General features: G+C 37.9%; 1 protein-coding gene across 9 annotated transcripts in view; it reads left to right on the top strand.

Moving 5' to 3' along the window:
• The window catches only part of sorbs1 (sorbin and SH3 domain containing 1), a 72,822-nt gene extending 55,010 nt beyond the window's left edge, over positions 1 to 17,812 (top strand). For 5 of the 9 annotated variants that reach the window (XM_023326938.1, XM_023326939.1, XM_023326940.1 and 2 more), the window contains 11 exons: positions 2,686 to 2,750; positions 2,832 to 3,002; positions 4,425 to 4,471; positions 4,558 to 4,672; positions 5,272 to 5,397; positions 5,472 to 5,666; positions 7,227 to 7,685; positions 11,285 to 11,380; positions 13,511 to 13,698; positions 13,837 to 13,943; positions 15,242 to 17,812. In XM_023326938.1, coding sequence (XP_023182706.1) covers positions 2,686 to 2,750; positions 2,832 to 3,002; positions 4,425 to 4,471; positions 4,558 to 4,672; positions 5,272 to 5,397; positions 5,472 to 5,666; positions 7,227 to 7,685; positions 11,285 to 11,380; positions 13,511 to 13,698; positions 13,837 to 13,943; positions 15,242 to 15,309 — 1,637 coding nt within the window. In that variant the 3' untranslated portion in view covers positions 15,310 to 17,812. Of the gene's footprint in view, positions 1 to 2,685; positions 2,751 to 2,831; positions 3,003 to 4,424; positions 4,472 to 4,557; positions 4,673 to 5,271; positions 5,398 to 5,471; positions 5,667 to 7,226; positions 7,686 to 11,284; positions 11,381 to 13,510; positions 13,699 to 13,836; positions 13,944 to 15,241 lie in introns of those variants that run through there. The other 4 variants (XM_023326942.1, XM_023326943.1, XR_002752034.1 and 1 more) reach the window with 4 other exon arrangements.
• The last annotated feature ends 2,746 nt before the right edge of the window (positions 17,813 to 20,558 follow it).

Below are 20,558 nucleotides of genomic sequence, written 5' to 3'. Positions count from 1 at the left end.
TGGTTCTCTTTCTCACTGCACTGACAAACAATCCAAACCCTTTGAAAAACCTGTTCCCCTCCTCGCCTGTGGGGGCGCTGCACCAAGAACCACCCTGGTGGCCAAACGACAAAACTAAGCGCATCTTCCTCCTTCGTGAAAAGTAAACAAAAATGGAACGGTGTCAAATTCAAATTCAATTTACCCAGAATGCCCTGCGCTACAATCCGCCTCCTGGTAGAACCAGTTTGATTGGGGACCAAAGTTGCAACATTTGCTACATTTTCAGCTGGTGTGGTTCTCTTTTATGTCAAACAAACCAAACTAATTAGAATATGCAGTTCTCCTCCTCGCCTGTAGGGGCGCTGCACCAAGAAAGGGTTTAGATCGTTTGCCAGTGCAGTGAAAAAGAGAACAGCAGCAGCTGAAAATGTAACAAATGTTGCAGTTTTTGCCCTGAACTGTCAGGTGTGAAAACACCTTTAGATTACAGTGAACATTTAGCCAAAACTATTTATTTATCAAAAAAAAAAACCACTAATCCATTTAGCAGAGAAAACTAGTTAATTTTTCTATCCACACAATTAGCCTGATAGCTTAACATAGCTTAGCTGTATACAACTCTGTTTTTAGCACCATTATGCTAACTTATCAACTTAAAACCAAAATTATTGAATCCTTTATACACTGCAAATTGCAAACAAACCAGTTTTCTCCTTTATGAAGACTCTTTTTGTGCATTTGTCTTAGACTGCTTTTTCTTAAGATTATTAAACACTAAATACCAGCGCTGTGGCCACGGCCTTCACGCATCCAAACACTTCACTGACAGCAGGAGGTTCAGGAAGCCTTTCGTAATACACATAAATATCTTCTGGAAACCAGATTAGAGTCCTGAAGGCTGTGAAAGCATTACATCTTTACAAGTTATAGTTTACACTTAAATGCCTGCTGAATATTGGCAAACACTAACCTGAAGTTCACATGAAAAGTAAAAGCCAAACGTTAAGAGTATGAAGAGAAAGCTGCTAAAACGCCTGGTTTTTGTGACATAAAAGATGATGAAACATCATTTTGAAACTTTTCACCTGTAATGTGACTCAAACTGCATCTTTTAGGAATTAAATACCAAAACAACTTGGGTTGTTATAGTCATAATATTGTCAGACTAAAGACACAGTTTGACCAGAGGAACGTCTTAAAATTGCGAGAGAATTTAGTTTTAATAAAAAAATAATGCTTAGAAAATGATTACTTTTTTTATTTATTTTTTGGTATTGTAGTTCTCATAAAATTGCTACGCCATTCTCCTAATGTTTCAACTTTACTCCGGTAATATTAAGATTTTACTCTCGCTTTACTACGATTGTCTTCTTGTAAGATTATGATTTTCTTTTTGCAAAAATAAAAAAGAATTCTTCTGCCTAATATTCCAAGAAAATAATCTGTGAGGCTTGTGAAATAAGATGGCCGCCTTGGACGTGCTGACATTAATCCAGAAAAGCATTGGTGGGGAAGAAAGTCTAAAACTGTGATTAATCGCTAATATTGATTTATTGACCTGGAGGTGTGAACCTGGTGAGGTTTGAATGCTTGTGACCGGAGACCACCCCAAAACAGGAAGTGGACAACAGCACAGGGCATTCTGGGTAAATACAACCAAAACAAACACATTAGTCTAGTGCTAACAGGAGGAATGACTTGTAGTTTTTTACCAAAGACAAAAGAGAAATCCTAAAACAGCTAAAATCTGACGCTACTCCATTTTTTTTTTACATTTGGTGAAGGAAGAAATTGCGCTTTGTGTCTTCTTTGTTTTCTCCAGTTGTTCTTGGTGCAGCGCCCCCACAGGTGAGGAGGGCAGCGGGTTTTTCAATTAGTTTGGATTATCTGACTCAGGGCAGTGTGAAGGAGAACCACAGCAGCTGAAAATGTAACAAATGTTGCAAATGAACACAATACCTCATGTGAAACATGATGGTGGCAGTATTATGCTTTGGTACTGGCTTTCACCGCTAGAAAGCTGTAGCACAACATTGATAGAAGGAACTCATCAGAATTAGCTTTTTGGCCAAGATTGAAGCACAAACAGTAAATTTAACTTTGGTTCCACCTGCTCACTGCATGCAGACATGAAGCAGTCGGGGTCATAGGTTACAATTAAGTTTTGAAATGACTTTTTTTCCTTCGTCATAGAAAACGGGCATGTTAGCAGAGATTTACAGGCTTTTTATATTCACTATAACCTTACGTGACTGATGCATTTCTATATTAATTTTGGTTTTTCGTCACTTTTTACTTTTAGACACGTCGCCAGTCTTTACTTCCCAAACAGATGAGATATTTCCTGTTTGGGAATTGATAAATTAATGAAATAAATGTAAAGTTTTAAAAAGTATTGGTCACTCACCATCAATACTCTCATGATTTCATGTTATTTTTTTATTTTTTACTGGAGGTTATTGTAATTTTATTTATTTTTTCCAGCATTTGGTCATTGTTTTCATCCCTGTCTGCATGCAAGTGTTTTTTGGGGTTTTTTGCAGTGTACTTTGTTTTTTTGGTCATTTGATGTGTGCATGCTTATTATAGTATTTCCTTTCATTCAGTTGACTGGAATTGAGGAGGTGACTGCAAAATTTTAGTTTAAAATTGTTGTTATGCGATGTAAAGTTAGCGATTAAATCATTTTGCTGTTTCTGTCAGACTCGTCCCCAGCTCATGGGGAAAGCCAGGATGAAGTGTTGAGGAAGCGTCATGGGGACAAAGAGGTGAATTCATCTCTAAAATGTGTGCAGATTTTTTAGAAATTAGCAACAGAAATGCAGCTTGCTGTTTTGTTTTCCTGACAGAAAATCCTGGAGGAGCAGCGGCGGCTGAAGCGGGAACAGGAAGAGGCCGACATCGCGGCGCGGCGGCACACGGGGATTGTTCCGACGCACCACCAGTTCATCACCAACGAGCGTTTCGGAGACCTGCTCAACATCACAGATAACGCAGAGAAACGGAAATCAGGCGTCGAGGTACAACGCAGGGTCGAGTCTTATCACCGCTGCAGGCAGGAAGACGGAGGAGGGGGACTTTCTGCACACTGATAAATAAATATTTCTGTCTAGGTTTTAGTGAAAATATTTTTAGTACTCCTGAAATAAGACAAAACTAACTTAAGAGTAACTTTTCAGGAAGATATAAGTTTGTTTTAAGTCAATAATTCCTTAATATTGACGAAAAACTAAAAGTTCCACTGGCAGATTATTCAACTGTCCCTGCACCGTTACCTAGCAACGCCAGCTCAGTCCGTTACCTAGCAACCGAGTCCTAGTTCCACCAGCAGAATATTTCTCTTAAGAATTTTTTCAAAATAACAGAAACTGAAATCGAGAAATGGATGGATGGATGGATGGATGGATGGATGGATGGATGGATGGATGGATGGATGGATGGATGGATGGATGGATGGATGGATGGATGGATGGATGGATGGATGGATGGATGGATGGATGGATGGATGGATTATATTGTGCGTTTATGAAACTAACTTAACTGAAAATCGTTTTTGTGTTCATGGAATCTATTTATTTGTTTTTTGAACTGATGTGAAATTATTTTTTTTCCAAACACAAGCAGTTTATGTCAGCCTAAAAAAATCCAGATTTTCCAAAAATTTAATCTTGAAAAATTTGATAAATTGATAAGATCAATTACCTAGCGTTGCTAGGCAACGGTGCAGGGACAATTTATCGCTCGGTTTTACATTGAATTCTGGTGTTCCTCATCAATTTTAACAATTGAAGAATATTTTATCCAAGGAAAAACATAATTTTTGGGAACAAAAGAAGAAAACATTTCTCTATAATTAATGACGTCATTTATGATTTTAAAATCTGTAAAATGATATATTTGCAACAAAAACTACCAGAAGTCTTGTAGGGTTTAAGTTCATTCAGTAGATAATATTTCATTAATTTCATAAATTTACCATTTAGATCTTAGAGGATTCTGGCATTTTATGACTTTAAACCATTTATTTTGTTGCATTTTCTTGCACAGTGACAAAGAAATTCTGATTCTGATAATGTCAGAGAATATATAAGTTTTAATATAATTAATTTAATCATTGAAAAAAAAAATTTTTCTTGCAAATCTTAAGACTTTTGAATAGCAAAGAATACCTGAGTTTTTTCTTCTAAGTATTTGATATTAATCTAAAAAATTTTGAGTGTTTTTGGTGGAAATTTACTCCACTTTACCTTTTGTTTTAAGTCAAAACTGAAAATAAAAATATATCAAGGTCACACCACAACTCAGGAAGATCTTCTTTTACTATGTGCCATTTAAGAGGCAGAAAGAACAATCTGATTAAAATATATTGGAATTTTATTGATAAACTAATGATGCTGCTCGTGATTTTATCCAGAAAACTGAAAAGTTTCATTTCTACACAGAGAACTCCAGCCATGGCACGCTTTGACTTCAGAGCAGAAAGCCTAAAGTAGGTGAAAATCATCAGAATAATGACAATAGTCAGTCGTTTTTCATAACTTTAAGCCAATAAAATTTGCTGTTTGTGTTTTTCAGGGAATTACCGTTTCAAAAGGGGGATATTGTGTACATAATCCGACAAGTCGATCAGAACTGGTATGAAGGCGAACATCATGGAAGAGTCGGCATTTTCCCACGAAGTTACGTTGAGGTTGGTTCAGTTGGCTAAGAAACCAGAAACCGTTTGCTGCATTCCTGTTGATTATGCAGGGGGCTCCACTTCTGCTTTTCAAAGATGTACAGTTGCATAATTGCGCATCTGTTTGCAGCCAGTTTCAGCATGAGTTGGGGCCAGTTTATTTGGACTTAAAGTGGCAAGAGGCCATAAAGCAGCTCATTCTGAAACTGAGCAGACTAAAATCTCATTATTTAACAATGATTTTGTGCAAGAAGAATTTAATGAACATGTTTTGTATAGACCATAGACCTGTCCTAACCTGTTCAAGCAAGAATAATAGGTGTAACTAACCCCTGAATCAACTTTTTTGCTGATGTCTAAATGGGTTATTTAGGGTTCTGTGTGAATTTTGACATTTTCTTGTAACTTTGTTTAGTTCTGTGATATTTTATGTAAAACCTTCACAGTACTGCCTCCTTCTGTCAAACGGTACTTCACCAGTTTATTTTTCCTCTGGGTTTACAGCAGTCAAAACTGAAGTTTTTTGCAAAGAATGTACTGAACATGTTTTGTACTGCCCACAGATCTATCATAACGTACGATAAATCACCTTTAATGGTTTTATGTTGCAGCTCCTGCCTCCAACAGAGAAAGCCCAGCCAAAGAAAAGCGCCCCAGTCCAGGTTCTGGAGTACGGAGAAGCGCTCGCCCGCTTCAACTTTAAGGGAGACACAGTGGTGGAGATGTCCTTCAGGAAGGTGAATCATCTGTCTGTGGTACTGATAATATTACTGAAGCAGAACCGTTCTGACCCGACCTGGTGGTTTTGCAGGGCGAGCGGATCACGCTGATCCGCAGAGTGGATGAGAACTGGTACGAGGGGAAAATCTCCGGCACCAATCGGCAGGGCATCTTTCCCGTCACCTACGTGGAAGTCCACAAGCGGCCGCGCGTGAAGAACGGCGTGGACTACCCGGACCCGCCAGTCAGCCACTCGCCGCAGCGCAGCACCAACGCCTCGCCGCAGGTCAGCCTCGTCTGGGTCGTGTTTAAGACTGGGCTATAAATACATTTTTAACATTTTAATATTTGGAAAATCTGGATTTTTTTTCACCAATGCACTCTGAGGGTTTCCATGGTCCAGGGCAGCCATCTTGTTTGACAAGCGTGTTTTAAAGCTATTTATTTGGACTCTGAATTCAAGTAAATTCTACAACAAAATATAACGGCCAAGCTAAAATTGTTCTTGTATTATGCAAATAAAGTCATATTATTACAAAAATAAAGGCGGACGATTAGGAGGATGAAGTAGAAAAAGAGCAAAAAAATCAAAATGAGCGATTTTGAGAATAAACCTGTCACAATAAGCAATTAATCACACGATAAACTAAAATTAGCTCAATAATTTCCACTCTGACAATTAGCATTTTTTTAACGGAAATTTTATTTACAGAGACTTCTTAATCTGTTTTATTCATAGCTTCAGTTGTGTGTGATTTTTATTTCTATTTTATTATTATTTTTGGTTGTTTTGTTTATTTATTTTGGACATTAAAAAGACCTACCTGTTCCAATATTATGTACTCTTCACCAAATTAAGGTTTCTTAGTTTTTGAGAAATGAACTTGCATTACTATTACTTGAAAATTGTCTCAAAACAACAATATAATAATTTATCGCAACATTTTCTGGGATGATTTGTTATTGTGACAGGGTTAGATGAGAATTTTGTGAAGTTATACTTTGGTATCGGTTTTACAGAACCGGAAATAATAAATATTTTAACACATCGGCTTCAGATTATTATCAGTAGCAGGACTTTGAGCAATAAAAAAATAACAGTATATATCGCAACAGACACATGATCAATATCAAAAGATAACACGTTTGATTGAATATTCAATATATAATCTTCACTGAGCATTCTGGGAAATGTAGGCAGAGGAAATGCTTTAGCCGCTCAGCCTCTCACAACTAGAGAAGCTAAATTGGTGGAATCAACTAGCTCACTCACTTCTTGGTTACCTAGCAACAACCTTTTGAATAACTTGTGGATACCTAGCAACGGTTTGTTGAGTAACTTGCGCAGCAACAGTTTAAACTTTTCGACACTGTGCTCATAACTGGTAAAAAATAAAAAACTGTGGATCAAACAGGAAAGGCCACGCTACCAGTCTGGCAGAATTTCAGATATTTAAAACTAAAAATCTAGTCAATAATTATTGATACCGACTGATATGAAACACTTGTATCATGATACATTTTTCAGTAATATCGTCAAGCCCTACAGATATTATGACTTTATTCTTATAAATAAACACATAGTCTTGTAGCCTGGCCTTAATACTGTGCCGTAGAACTGAGATAGACAGACAACAAACACTTAAAACAAAAATCCACTTTTTGCAATTTTAATTTTTAGAAAAACATTTGAAAGAAAATGGAGATATAATTTTTAAATCGCCCAGGTCTCGTTATGTCCCTCTATCCTATCTGTGTTCACTTCATCTCTCTTTTTTGTTGTTGTTTTGGTGAATTTTTCTCATCTTTTATTTCCCGCTCTGCTCCCTCCATCTTGTGTAAAAAGCTGTACCGTAACCGCCTCACCACCTCCCCCCTGACGCTGCCCCGCTCCCCCCGCCGCTCCGTCTCGCCTGAGGTTCACGCCGTCTCCTCCGAGTGGATCTCTCTCACCGTGGGTGGTGGCAGCCCCCCTGCCGCCCCGACACCCCCTCTGCCGCCGCTGCCCACCGTCTCCTACCGCTGGGGCGAGTACCTGCCCCCGCCGTACTCCGCCAGCCCCGTGCCCTACGTCTCCCCCATGGCGTCGCCCTCCGCCTCCCCGCTGCCGCCGCCGCACCCGCCCAGGCCCGGCTCGGCCACGCCCTTTCTCACCTTCACTCCGCCGCATGGGGAGGACTTCCTGTCGCGCAGCGTGAGCCCCAGCGGCGGGCCGGTGCTTGAAGGCTGGCTGAGCGAGGGGGAGAGCGCGGAGGGGGAGCGGGGCCGGGCGGCCCAGGGCAGCAGACAGAGTAGCCCTGCAGAGGTACCACCTGCATGGTGTGTGGTGTTCACTGCAAAACGACCTTTGACCTCCCTAGAGTCTCTGTGGATGTGGTTCTGATGTGTGCTCATCACTTTTGCAGCGCCTTGGAAAAGTATTCACAACCTCTGAACCCAGTGAATATGAAATATGTTGCCATGAGAATGGTGTGTTACAGCATTTTAGGCAATAAAATATATAGTTTCTTATTCAAAAAAGGAATTGATTTGTTAATTTGCATATTTTAATGTATTTCTAATATTATATAAACAAAGCTTAAGTGAGTCAAAAATCTGCAAAATCATTCCAAATGTTTTATCTGATTAACTGAATATTAAAGTAGCTGTTAATTGCAGTACTAATTACAACTACAAATCTAAAGTAGATTAAATCAGAGAAGGGAAGAAAATGAGTGTCATACTTCGTGTCATCTTTACGTAGGTATTGTTACCTACTCCAGACTCCCCCTAGTGGTTTGGAGGACTTCCTATTGTGGAGCGAGTTTGCAGCGTTCCATACTTCCTGTTCTTTTTGCTAGTTGCATCATTCCCTTTTGTTTTGTTTTTGTAATAGACCCTTTTCACAGTGACGTCAGACAATGGCCGCCATAACTCAAAACTGGGTATCTTTACTTCCGGTGTGATTTTGCCTTGGGAACCAAGCTGAAAACTTCCCGCATTCTCATAATCTTAAGGATATAATAAAAAGTAAGTTTAATAATAACAGCATTTAAGTGTTAGATAGCTGTTACTAATCATTGTAAATTCACCATTCTCTATCTGTGTATAAAATAAACAGCCTCCGATCGGAGAGTAAACCACCTAGCAGCAGCTTTAGCCACATTTAGGAAAAATATACTCTGTCAGCGCTGTAACGTTTAGAGGTTCACTTTCTGTGTTTTATAAAACAGTGTTTACGTGCTAGATAACCGTTATAAGTCATTGTCAATTTACCATTCTCCAACTGTATTCAAAGGAACCAGCTTCCGATCATGAGTAAACCAGCTAGCAGCAGCTTTAGCCACAGTTAGGAAACATATACACCGCCGCCTGTCAGTGATGTAACGTTTAGAGGTTCATTTTCTGTATTAATGGAAAATAAAAACAAGACAAAAGCCACAAATAACAGTTGGGCTTGACGATATTTCTGTTTTTCCAGCAACAAAATGCGCATCTCCATGCACTGTTCATGTTTCTGTCACTGCTAACTGTCACAGAGTCTCTCCCAAAGACGCAAAGAAGGAATAAAAATAAATACACAAGAAAATATTAATGTGCAATGATTTGGATAAATAACTTTAATCTGATTACTGGATTTGAAATACGAACTCGTTAGATTATTCGTTACCGAAAAAGTGGTCCGATTAAAGGCATTACAAAGCAGCGGCGGCACCGGACATCTCTGCTTATAACAAACAAATCCCTATTTTATGGGATGAGTGGCAACTCCAGTCTATAATTTAATAATCTGATCAAGATTAGAGCCTAAAACGTTATAGTTCAAAAACAGTAAAAAGGTCTGGTTAAGGAACAGTTATGTCACGTAGTTAGCTAGCTAACAAAATTCACTAATGCTAAGCTAACGGTTACGCAAAACAAAAATACCTACCTTCATAGTCAAACAGGTATTGTTCGGTGAAGAATTTGTAGCCTTTGTCTAATTTAGATTTTTTTGTCAGAGAGAACTGGTTTGCAAATCGTGATATATCTTCAAATCTTATTTTAGGCAAATGTTTTAGAGACTGTGTAAACTCCATGCTCCGGTGATCTGTCTGATCAACATATGCTGTCAGATTTATACATCTCTCTCTCTCTCTCTCTCTCTATCTCTCTCTCTCTCTATATATATATATATATATATATATATATATATATATATATATATATATATATATATATATATATATATATATATATATATATATATGACATATATATATATATGAAATAGACAACTTTATCATTACTTACTATGTACACCGGAACTAAGGATACACAGCTTCGAGTCAAAACGGAAGTTGTGTGACGTCATGTGAAAAGGGTCTATTGCAGGTTTATACAAAATATTTATTGCATTTGTTCCGCCGTTTGCATTATTTAAAAAACAATTCATCATTTTCCCTTCCATTCTTCAAAAATGCACTATTTTCTGCTTTATCGCGTAAAACCTCAAATGAAGAAGAAACAGTGAATTTGCTGGTTTTAACGTGACAAAATGTGGAAAAGTTTTAGGGGTGTGCATAATTTTTCAAGGCACTGTGGGTTTGACTTGTAGCTGCACAGAGTTCTGCTGGTCTTCGCAGAAGATCGAGTCTGTAGCGGAATGCATGCTGTTGTGTGTTCACTAACATTCAGTGGTTTCGCGGTGTGTGTGTGTGTGTGTGTGTGTGTGTGTGTGTGTGTGTGTGTGTGTGTGTGTGTGTGTGTGTGTGTGTGTGTGTGTGTGTGTGCGTGTGTGTGCCTGCATTTCATAGCTGTGAAAGACTTTCAGGAGAATAAGAAAAGTCCCAGTTCAACTCCTGTCATGAGGATGTTAAAATAAAGAATAGTTTTGCCAAGACAAGTTATGAGAGATTGACGCTAACAGGAAATGCTAACTACTTCCTGTGTATCGATAGCTTAGCTAGGAAGTTTATTCAGGTGACCATTTATAGGTTTCATGCCTGCTAATTAGGGATGCAGACAATTAATCAACGTACGATTAATTGTGTATTAATGGTTTATTAGATCAAAATTAGTTCCAATCGATTCACTAAGAACGGCCGCTTCGATCTTCTCTTAGTGTTGTAGTTTGGCTTTCATCCAGCAGAGGGCGCCGCTGGTCATCCTCAAGCAGGGAGTCCGTTGATACAGATACTAAGATGGCGGCCGGACCAGAACGGGGAAAGAGCAACGGCCCAAACAGAGTCCGGTGCACTTGATGCGGTTCTGTTTTTAAATATAAACGACAAGCTCCTTAAGATTCACATTAATATTCAGCCGAGCTGCAACTTTTCATTCAGAAACTGATACGTTTCAAAGGTGAGGATGTGATGACAGGAAAGCGGTGAATTTAGCGGTGAGGGGGAAAACATGGCGCCTAAAAAGCAAGATTGATTTTGAGGTCTTTCGTGAGTAAATCCATTTAATCGAGCAAAGTTTCAACTTTCCTTGAAGAACAAACACAAATGGTACTTCTGTATTAAGTGTTTCAGATGCTTCATTATTTTCATCTTTTGTTTTTCCTATTTTCTTATATTTTGTAAATAGTAGGTTTATCATTATTTATATTTACATGAGAAAACCACATTTTCTTCTGTTTATTCAGTCAGTATTTAAAATAGCTGACACAAAATAATATGAAAAATAAAGTTATCTTTTTAATTCAGCATAGGAAAACTTTATGGAAATACGGCCAGTCATCTTGGTACAAGAGAAAACTCAGATTTTTAATGACAGCTTATTTGTTAGTCGTTAGTTGATCAACTTCAGATTAATTCAATAATTGATAACTTGCATCCCTATCTGAATAAATCTGCTGTGAGGTTGTCGTGGGGTTCGGACAGGTTTCAGCTCAGTCAACTAAACTTTCATTAAAAGACGTTGGTGATGTGTGTGTTGCAGTTTGTGAAGAACGAGGCCGACCATCTGGGTCGGATCTCCAGGAGCCCTGTGATGCCGTACGACATCCAGGAGAACAACAACGTTAACTCGTTTGCGGTAAGAAAATCTCTGATCTTTGATCAAAATGCAGTTAAACTCACTTCATCTTTAACTTCCATTATGTGTTAAGTTGTGCCTCATGTTTGACAACAAACAATTCATCCATAAAAGTTTGGCATTTAGGGAAAATCTTGATTTGTTTTCTTCCTAAGCATCAAAAGCCATCCTTCAGATAACTAATAAAATTAAACATATTTATGTTTTTAAAGAGATGCTGCACTCTAAAGCGTGTCCTAATAAATGTTTTTTTTAAAAAAAGTGTATGGAATCCCATTTCTGCCATGAAAGAAAAAATAAAAGCCCCAAAGGAAGTCTGAATTTTGACTTTGAAAGACAAAATAATGACTTTAAAAGACATTATAATTTTATGTCTCATAATTGTTGCTTTCCTTCTCAAAATTGTGACTCTGAAAGCCAGAATTATGACTTTGAATCTCATAATTATGACTTTACGAACATTATAATTATGACTTTGTAAGTCATAATTATGATTTATATCTTATAATTATGACTTTTAAAGCCCAAATTATAATTTTGAAAGTTACTATTATTTCTTTCTGGCTCGTAATTATGACTTTGAATCTTTATGCTGCCTCCTGTACATGTCTGTGTCCGTTATATTAACCTGGAGGCTGCATGAGGCTTCTGGATGATCAAGCGACACGTTTTCTGTGTATAATTTTAAGGTTATAAAATTCAGGGGAGCAGCTGACAAAATTGCCCTTCAAAAAAATATTAATAATCAGAATGGAAATTATTGAGCTCATTTTAATTCATTATGCAATTAATTGAATTATTGCTTATTCCACTTTGGTGGAAACTACTGGTTGATGCTAATAAATGAACAAATAAACTGTCTATCTGATATAAACCAGCTTTATGTGACTCTTAGGAAGAAAATGAATTATTGTCTTAAAGGGGCAGCATTATGTAAAATTGACTTTTTTCAGCTTTCCATCATGTTATCATGTTTTTCCCGCGTCACAAACCTGGAGTCTTTCATGCACATTTCAGAAATCCTTTAATCCCTAAGGCACAGGTGTCAAACGCCAGTCCTTAAGGGCCACTGTCCTGCAGTTTTTAGATGTGTCACAGGTACAAAACACTGGAATGAAATGGCTTCATTACCTCCTTGTGTAGATCAGTTCTCCAGAGCCTGAATGACCTAATTATTCTGTTCAGGTGGTGCAGCAGAGGCACATCTAAAAGTTGCAGGACACCGGCCCTCGAGGACGGGAGTTTGAGACCCCTGCTCTATGGGAACCATTCAGTGGTGCAAAATGCCAGGTTGGACTTAGCCCTGCCATCGAGGAAGTCATAATTTTAGTTTTCAAAGTTATAGTTATGCAACCTTCCTTAGATAAACAAAGTAACTTTCTATCTCAAAATTGACTTTAAAAGTCAAAATAATTTCTTTCTATTTCATTAATTATAATTTTAATCTCATAATTATGACTTTGAAAGCTAAAATTATGATTTTGAAAGTTGCAATTATTTCTTTCTAGCTCATAATTGTGGTTTTCAAGCTTCCACCTTACAGAGCAGTCCTTCAGCTCCTTCAGACTAGCCAGCAGCAATTAGCAGACACCTGCTGAGCTCATTATAGGAGATACGTCTCAGTGAAATACTGGTGAAAAGGGTTAATAGAGGAGCAGCGTGATAACTTCCTGAAGGCGGAGTCTCAGAGAGACCAGGAGTTTTTAAGTCAGATTTTAAATAACATTTTAATGAAAACTGAGGGTTACTTTGATTGTGCTATAAAATGGCCTTATGTGCCTGGAAAACATAATACTGTCCCTTTAAACGTCTATCTGTGGCCACCAGCTTCCCTTTAAGTCTGCATGCTCACACTGACTAATATCCTGTAACGATGAACTAACGGTCTCATGTTTCCTGTCTCCATGTTCCCACTCTGGTGTTTCATTCCTCTCCTCCTGGGCTTCACCAACATCTCTACTTTTTCTTCTGGCTTTGAATGGATTACTCCCTTTTTCCCCGTTTTTTCCTGCCTTTGCTTCGTACCGGACTCCCCTCCCCACCTCTTTCTAACTCCTTAAACCTCTCCCTGACCTCGGCCTCCTCTGGGACTCTTGTATGTCTCTCTCTGGCGACTCCTGCTCCCACCAGGAGGCAGTGTGTAATGAGATCTTGAATATTGCTGAGACCTCAGTGAGGTACTGCAGCACCCTGTCCCACCACCATAATGACTCTCTTCACAGACTGCACCCCCACCCCAGTAAACAATGTCTCATCATTTCCCAGCAACCCCAGTCCCACAGCAGCAGCCCGGAGCCGAGCCGTCTCAGCTGTGGAATGTGAGTGACATTTATTTACACTTTCACTTTCTGATTTTTTATTTTTGCATGTTTCAGCTGAAGCCCCTCCCCCATCCTTTAATTAGCGCTAGCCGGTTTGCTGGTTTTAACAAAGTGCTCTTTGTGTCGCCGCTCCAGTTTCCAGGCTTTGTACAGTTACGTTCCTCAGAACGACGACGAGCTGGAGCTGCAGGAGGGAGATCTCGTCAGTGTCATGGAAAAATGCGATGACGGCTGGTTTGTCGGTACGTCCTGCAGGACATTAATCCATACAGGGTTTCTGCACAATGACAGCACAGGCTTGCAGACACTGTAGCATATGGCAAGCCCTTTTAACATAAAATGAGTCTGTCGCAATAAATCAGTCACATGAAATTTCCATTTGCACGGATTATTGTTTTTCTCTTTTTCTACCAAAAACTGGATGATAAAAGTCTTCAGTCTGGTGTTTTGGTCTCATTTTTTTGAAGGACAATTTTGATTAGAGAGACTTTATAATTCATTTATTTGTTGTTTATGTTGTTTTGGATATTTAAAAAGTCTTCCTGTTCCAGTGATAAATATTCATTAGAATTTAAAGTTTATTGATCTTTGAAAATGTGTGCCAGATTACCCTTATATTCCTTCAAAGTTCTCTCAAAACAACAATATTACCATTTATCGCAATAAGTTCTGGGACGACTTATCATCCAGCAAAATTTGTTATTGTGACAGGCTGATCTGTAATTACATTCTACAAATTTAAAGATGAGTAATTAACAATCGTTGTGATTAATATTGTGGTTTGAAAACATTTTCAAGTAACGTATTAATGCAAGGTTGACAAATAAACTTTAATTTAGTAATAAAACACTAATACGGGAATTGGAAGACATTTTAAAAATCAAAAATAAAACAAGCTTGTAGAAAACAACCAATAAGAAAGCAACAAGTGTTTTCTGGATGGTAAGTTATTGTTATAAAACACCCGTCTTTTCCAGTATCCAATGTACGGGACATAAAGCAGTAAAACCAGCTGACCAAACGTGCTGGAACTCTGCTAAGTTTGCTAAGTAACGGGATGGGGTAGCTAGGTGAGGGGCAGTGCCTACTGACTTGTAATGTTGCATTCAAAAAGGTTTTGGAAACATTAACTTGTTGCCCAAAAAGCTGGTTATTTTTTTTAAGTGCTTGAGTTTTTTAGAACCAGTAGAAACCCAAATGGAAGTAGAAAAAATGCAAAATGTGAGTTTTGGATAATTGGTCGCCTTTAATGGTAAATTTAACCTCATTTATATTAGTCAGAATGTAACAAAGAGATATATTAATTTACTATTGCATGTAGTCATAAAACAGTTTCAGATATCTGGAATGTAAGTGTAGTGAAATTGATTTTATGTTAAAATGGCCTGCCATACGTAGCATGCATGAAGCCTCCTGCAGAGGGAGAACCATGCGTCACTGGGTCACATTGCTCCATATAGAGTTTCTAATGGATGACAGCATGACATTTTCTGCAGCAGAATCCTGTCACTTACTCCCATTTTCCTGTTTTCCTTCACAGGCACATCAAAGAGGACAAAACAGTTTGGGACTTTCCCTGGGAACTACGTGAAGGAAGTGAAACTGTAACAATATCTAATCTGCCTGTAACACACGGTTGCCTGTCAAGCTTGGGGAAGTTATTACTACTGCGCATGGCTGCTGGGTAGAATAGTCATCTGGCCAGGCGAATACGTTTGTCTGGGGAAGTGATCGGTGCGGCCGGGGGGATGTGGACGGACAGCGGAGGGGACGGCGCTCTCTCCGCCCAAACCGCCATCACATGTTACTCACTTCTGGGCAGAATCCATCCGTCTCCAACATGTGGGGATTACGTCACTCGAATTAGCTGGTGTTGCACAGATTATAGCTTCCAGTACGTCCGTGTGTTTATGTAGCACCTGGTCTAGATCACCACATCACAGTGGATCTTATTATCAAAGAAGGACTTTGGAGGAGGGAAAAACGTGGCTCCCTAAAGGTGGAGCCACCTTTAGGGATCAGAGGTGCGAATCATCAATCATGGATCTTCTTAATTTAAAAATATCAAATTTACTTTCCAGATGTGAAATTTTGTCTGTCAAACAGACTTTTCCTCTTTAATTCTGATTGAAGAAAACAATCATTTTGAGTTTAAAGGGCATATATCATTATTATTAAAGATGATCTGTAATGCTTCCTTGAGCAGGTTATGGTAGGTCTATGGCCTAAACAAACATGTTCATTACATTTCTTGGAAAATCTTTCTTAGATGATGAGATTGTAGTCTGCTCAGTTTCAGAATGAGCTGCTTTAGGGCTCTGTCACTTTAAATCCATATAAGCTGCAGCTGGTCATCCACCCAACAAATCAACGTTTACACTTACTGCTGCAAACAGATGCGTAATTTTACAACCATACTTTGAAAAGCAGAAGTGGAGCCTCCTGCACAAACAACAAGACTGCATCAAGAGGCTTCAGACACTGATGAAGAAAAAAGATTGTCTGAGGCAGTTACTGGTAAAAGAAACTGTTCCAGCCTGATGAACTTGGTGGTCTGGCTGTCGACTGCTTGCAGCTGTAGCTGTGTGTCAACTTTAAATAACTTCTTAATTTCAATCTAATTTTTCTATTATTTTCTAGAATATCTTTGTAGCAAGCATGCTAACTCCATCCTCGTTCCATACATTTGCCTTAAAACAGGGAAACATGACTCAGCCAAACATTTTCATGTTTGGCTGCATGTAGATCATGAATGTCTTCGAAGGGCCAGTTGTTGCCGAATGTATTAATTAAACTAACCGTTAAACTGTTGAAACTTATCTACGTTTAATTAGTACTTTTTAAAATGTAAACATTTTTTACTTCTTTTCACACTGATGTAATTTGGTCCTATACAAATGAAAACTGATTTGTTTTTGATTAAATAATGTTTAAGTACACAACTGGTATCTTATCAATTTATGTGGCTCTCTACACTCTAGCGGGCCACATAAATCGTCACGGTGGCCGGATTTGGCCCGCGGGCCGTGAGTTTAATACCTGTGCCTTAAAATGTTCTTTTTTGTCAAGAAAACAAAATATTTATGTGCAGAAAACATTATCTACAGTAACTAAAATACGTTATCCATATATGGTTGTACCTTCCTGTTTTAGGAAGCGTGGCTTGAAAGTCTCGTTTTGTTTCAGAAAATTATCTTTTAAAGTTTATTACTCACTTTGAAAACAAACAGAAGGTGAGGTACCTTAAATATTAAGTTTTCTGCCTCTTCAATATGATGATATTTGCCCTTTAACCATCTGCAACGTTAGCGACCCCTGCTGGAACTGGTCTGATTTTGCTTCTTCTTTTTTTGTTTTGTGTTTTTTTTTTTTGGTTATTTGAAATCACCATAAATTCAGTGTTGTTGATTTTTAGGGGAATGTTAAAGCTGTTACACCTCTGTGTAATCCTAACGCTTCAGATACCGCTGCAGTATTGCCTTGTTTTGTTTTTTTACCAAACATTCTTCCTGATGCAGTCGGGTGCATGTGTAGAAACAACAAGCTTATTTAAAATGCGATATTTAGGCACAAGCAGCGAGAGCGCTGCGAAGGCCTATTTTCTGTATTGTTTCTGTAGCAAATACAACACGGACTGTGTTGCATGTACTCTACAAGTGAAGTTTTTGATTTGACTAAGTGATGCCTTTAGGTACCTAGTGATCCAACGCCTTCAGCACAACTACCAGACGGGCGTAGTTGCACTTAACTTCCTGTTTGTCCCCAGCTTACAAGATAAAAGCAGATTAATCTGATGACCTACACTGCAAAATCACAATACTTTTGGTTTAGTTTCTAGTGTAGATATATTAATACACTTAAAAATAAGAAAACTAACTTAGAGGTAACTTTTTAGAACGTTATAGGAGCTTGTTTTAAGTTAACAATTCCTTAATATTAAAGAAAAAGTTGTAGTTCCTCTGACAACTGGCTCTGTGCCATTACCTAGCAACGCCAGTCAAGCACAGCCCGTCGCCTAGCAACCTAGTTCTACTTCCACTAGCAGATTATTTCATGTGTAACAATAAATGTTTTCAATAAGTGAAATAATCTGCCAGGGAAACTAGCACTTTTTTAGTAATATTTAGTTATTTACTTAAAACCAGCTCCTATATATTGCTGAAAAGTTACTTGTAAGTCATTTTTATCTTATTTTAAGTGTACTAAGATATTTCCTCTAGGAATACTTGGTAAGATTTTGTCATTTTGCAGTGTACTGCTATCTAGTATTAGTCCAGGAATGTGATTTTTACTGATTCTTATAGAAGTTTTAACCACATCCCCTGTGATCAGATTGTATCCACACACATGAGGCCTTCTGAATACGAGCACGTGTTTGTTTTTCTTTCTGTAAATGTTCTGCATGCACTGTAAAACCAAACTGGAGCATGAAATCCCATCTCAACCCAATTCATCTTCCCACAGAGGTGGTGACAGGGTTTCACTTTAGATCCTCTGAAAGCATCAGAGCCGTCTTCCTGTGTGAGAAACGCAACATCCCAGAGTTAAGCTACCTACAAAAACAAGGATTATTATTGATCTTTTTTTTTTTGGTGTTTTCTTTAGAATCCGTCTTGTTTTTGTATGTCTCAGCTTTGTGCATGTTAGTCCTGAACACAGCTGTCGGATTGTTCTGCAGATACCCGTAGAGCTTGTTATGACCTGCACAGAGCAGCATGACGCTGTAGTTTGAGGGTTATTTGCTAAACAGGTATTTTTAAGCTGCTTTGGTGCATATCAGGGCTCTGTGCAAAGATTATAATCATCATTTCTCAATTACAACATAGCAGACCATCAGTAGTTATCCCTTTGTACAGTGCCTTGAAAAGTATTCACACTCATACTGTTTTGTTTTACATTTTGTCAACTTCCAGTCACAAACTTCAATCTGTTTTTATTAAGATTTAATGAAAGATCAACACGAATTAATTACGGCATAATTCCAGCTTACATATGGAAACCATGAGGCTGCGTTCACACAGCAGAATGTGACGCAAATTGGATTTTTTGTGCATTTGTGTGACTTTCCACAGCTGTGTGAACGGCCCAAATGTATGGAAGAGTATTAGGGCCACTGTAAAAAATTTAAATAAAATTTTGACTTTTAACTCATAATTCTGATTCTGCGTCAAATTCCAAATAAACAAATATCCTTAGCTGTATGTCAATTATGTGGTTAGCTCATGCAAATAATCACATTAAGCGTTTCTTTCTTGTAACTGGATTTGTAATCCTGCTCTTTGTTCTCACTGGAAGCCTGTCACAAATTTAATTGGTTTATTTGAGTTTTAAGATAAGATTTGCTGCATAAACAATTTAAACGATTCTGATTCGGAGAAAAAAAGTCAGAATTTTTATTACATTTTTTTTTCAGTCGCCCTAATCCTATTCCGTACAATTGAGATCCTTTCATCTAAAAACAAAAACCCATCAGATTTGTGCTACTTCATATGTGGAACTAAATTGGATATGTATTAGTTTTCGAAACATAACCTAATTTTTGCACATTCTTTACAAAATAGCTCCAGCTCACTCTGAATGAGTGCAAAAAAGATCCTCAGTTGGATGCCAGTCTAGACTTTGACTAGGCCATTCTAACACATCTGTATGCTTTGATCCATCTTATCGTTGCTTTGGCTGCTAAAGGTGAACCTCCACCCCAGTCTAATGTCTTCTACAGTTTCAAGCTTTTTCTTTTTCCATAATCTTTTTGTTTTTAACTTCTCTGATTACTGCTCTCTGTCTCCAGTGTGTCTTACTGTTTTAATTTTATTTTTGTTTTTCCCTGATGTGTGAGATCTTGTTGCTGTAAATCTCTCTGTTATTTCCTGACCTGTCTGCCGTGTTTCTGTCTTCCTGATGCTTTTTGTTCACTAACGTTCCCAGACAACGTCACACAACAGTTGGAATTTGTACTGACATTAAATACAATCGTTTAAACATGATTTTTATTTATTCCACTCCACAAAAACAGAAAATATTGTGATTTAATAAGTAATCTTGATCTAGTTTCTAGTGCAGATATCTCAGTACACTTGAAATAAAACTAAACTAACCAGTAACTTTTCAGCAGGAAACAGCAGCTTCTTTTAAGTCAATAATTTCTAAATGTGGATTTTAAAAAGTTCTAGTTCCACTCGCAGAATATTTCACTTATAACATTTCCCGTATGTTACAAGTGAAGTAATCTGCCAGTGATTAATTTTTCATCAATTTTAAGGAATTATTTATTTAAAACAAGCTCCTATATCTCGCTGAAAAGTAACTTCTAAGTTAGTTTTGTCTTATTCCATATTTGTACAGGAAACCAGACCAAATTGAACTGGTAAGATTCTGTTTTTGCAGTGTATCCATTAATTTGTGTTGATCATATAAAATCCCAATTGTTTTTATTAAAGTTTGTGCTTCTGATGTGACAAAATGTGAAAAAGAAATATACTTTAGATAGAAATCAGAAGAAGGAAATATGAGATATAAATTAAGTTTGATTTGTCACCAGAACAATCAGTGTTCCCATTTCTTTGGGCTTTAATTCAGTTTTTTCCCTCCTGCTTTGCCAACAGAGTATTTCCTCAGCTAGTTTGTGATAATACGCTGCACTGTGGGTTTGCACTGATATAACGTTCATGTTTTGTTTCACCACAGAGGCCTCCACGACATGTTTGTTCCTCTATAACCTCAGCTTCACATCAACGTGCCTGGCTGGTTGAGAGTGTGACGACTTGTAGCTTTGTAAACTTCCATTATATATATTAAAAAATAGATTTTTTTAACACCCGATGTAAAAATAGGTCAGTCGGAAATACTTACGGCAGTGT

The sequence above is a fragment of the Xiphophorus maculatus genome, chromosome 22, assembly GCF_002775205.1.
Source record: "Xiphophorus maculatus strain JP 163 A chromosome 22, X_maculatus-5.0-male, whole genome shotgun sequence".
Lineage (NCBI taxonomy): Eukaryota > Metazoa > Chordata > Actinopteri > Cyprinodontiformes > Poeciliidae > Xiphophorus > Xiphophorus maculatus.
This window is presented reverse-complemented; position numbering and strand designations above follow the sequence as displayed.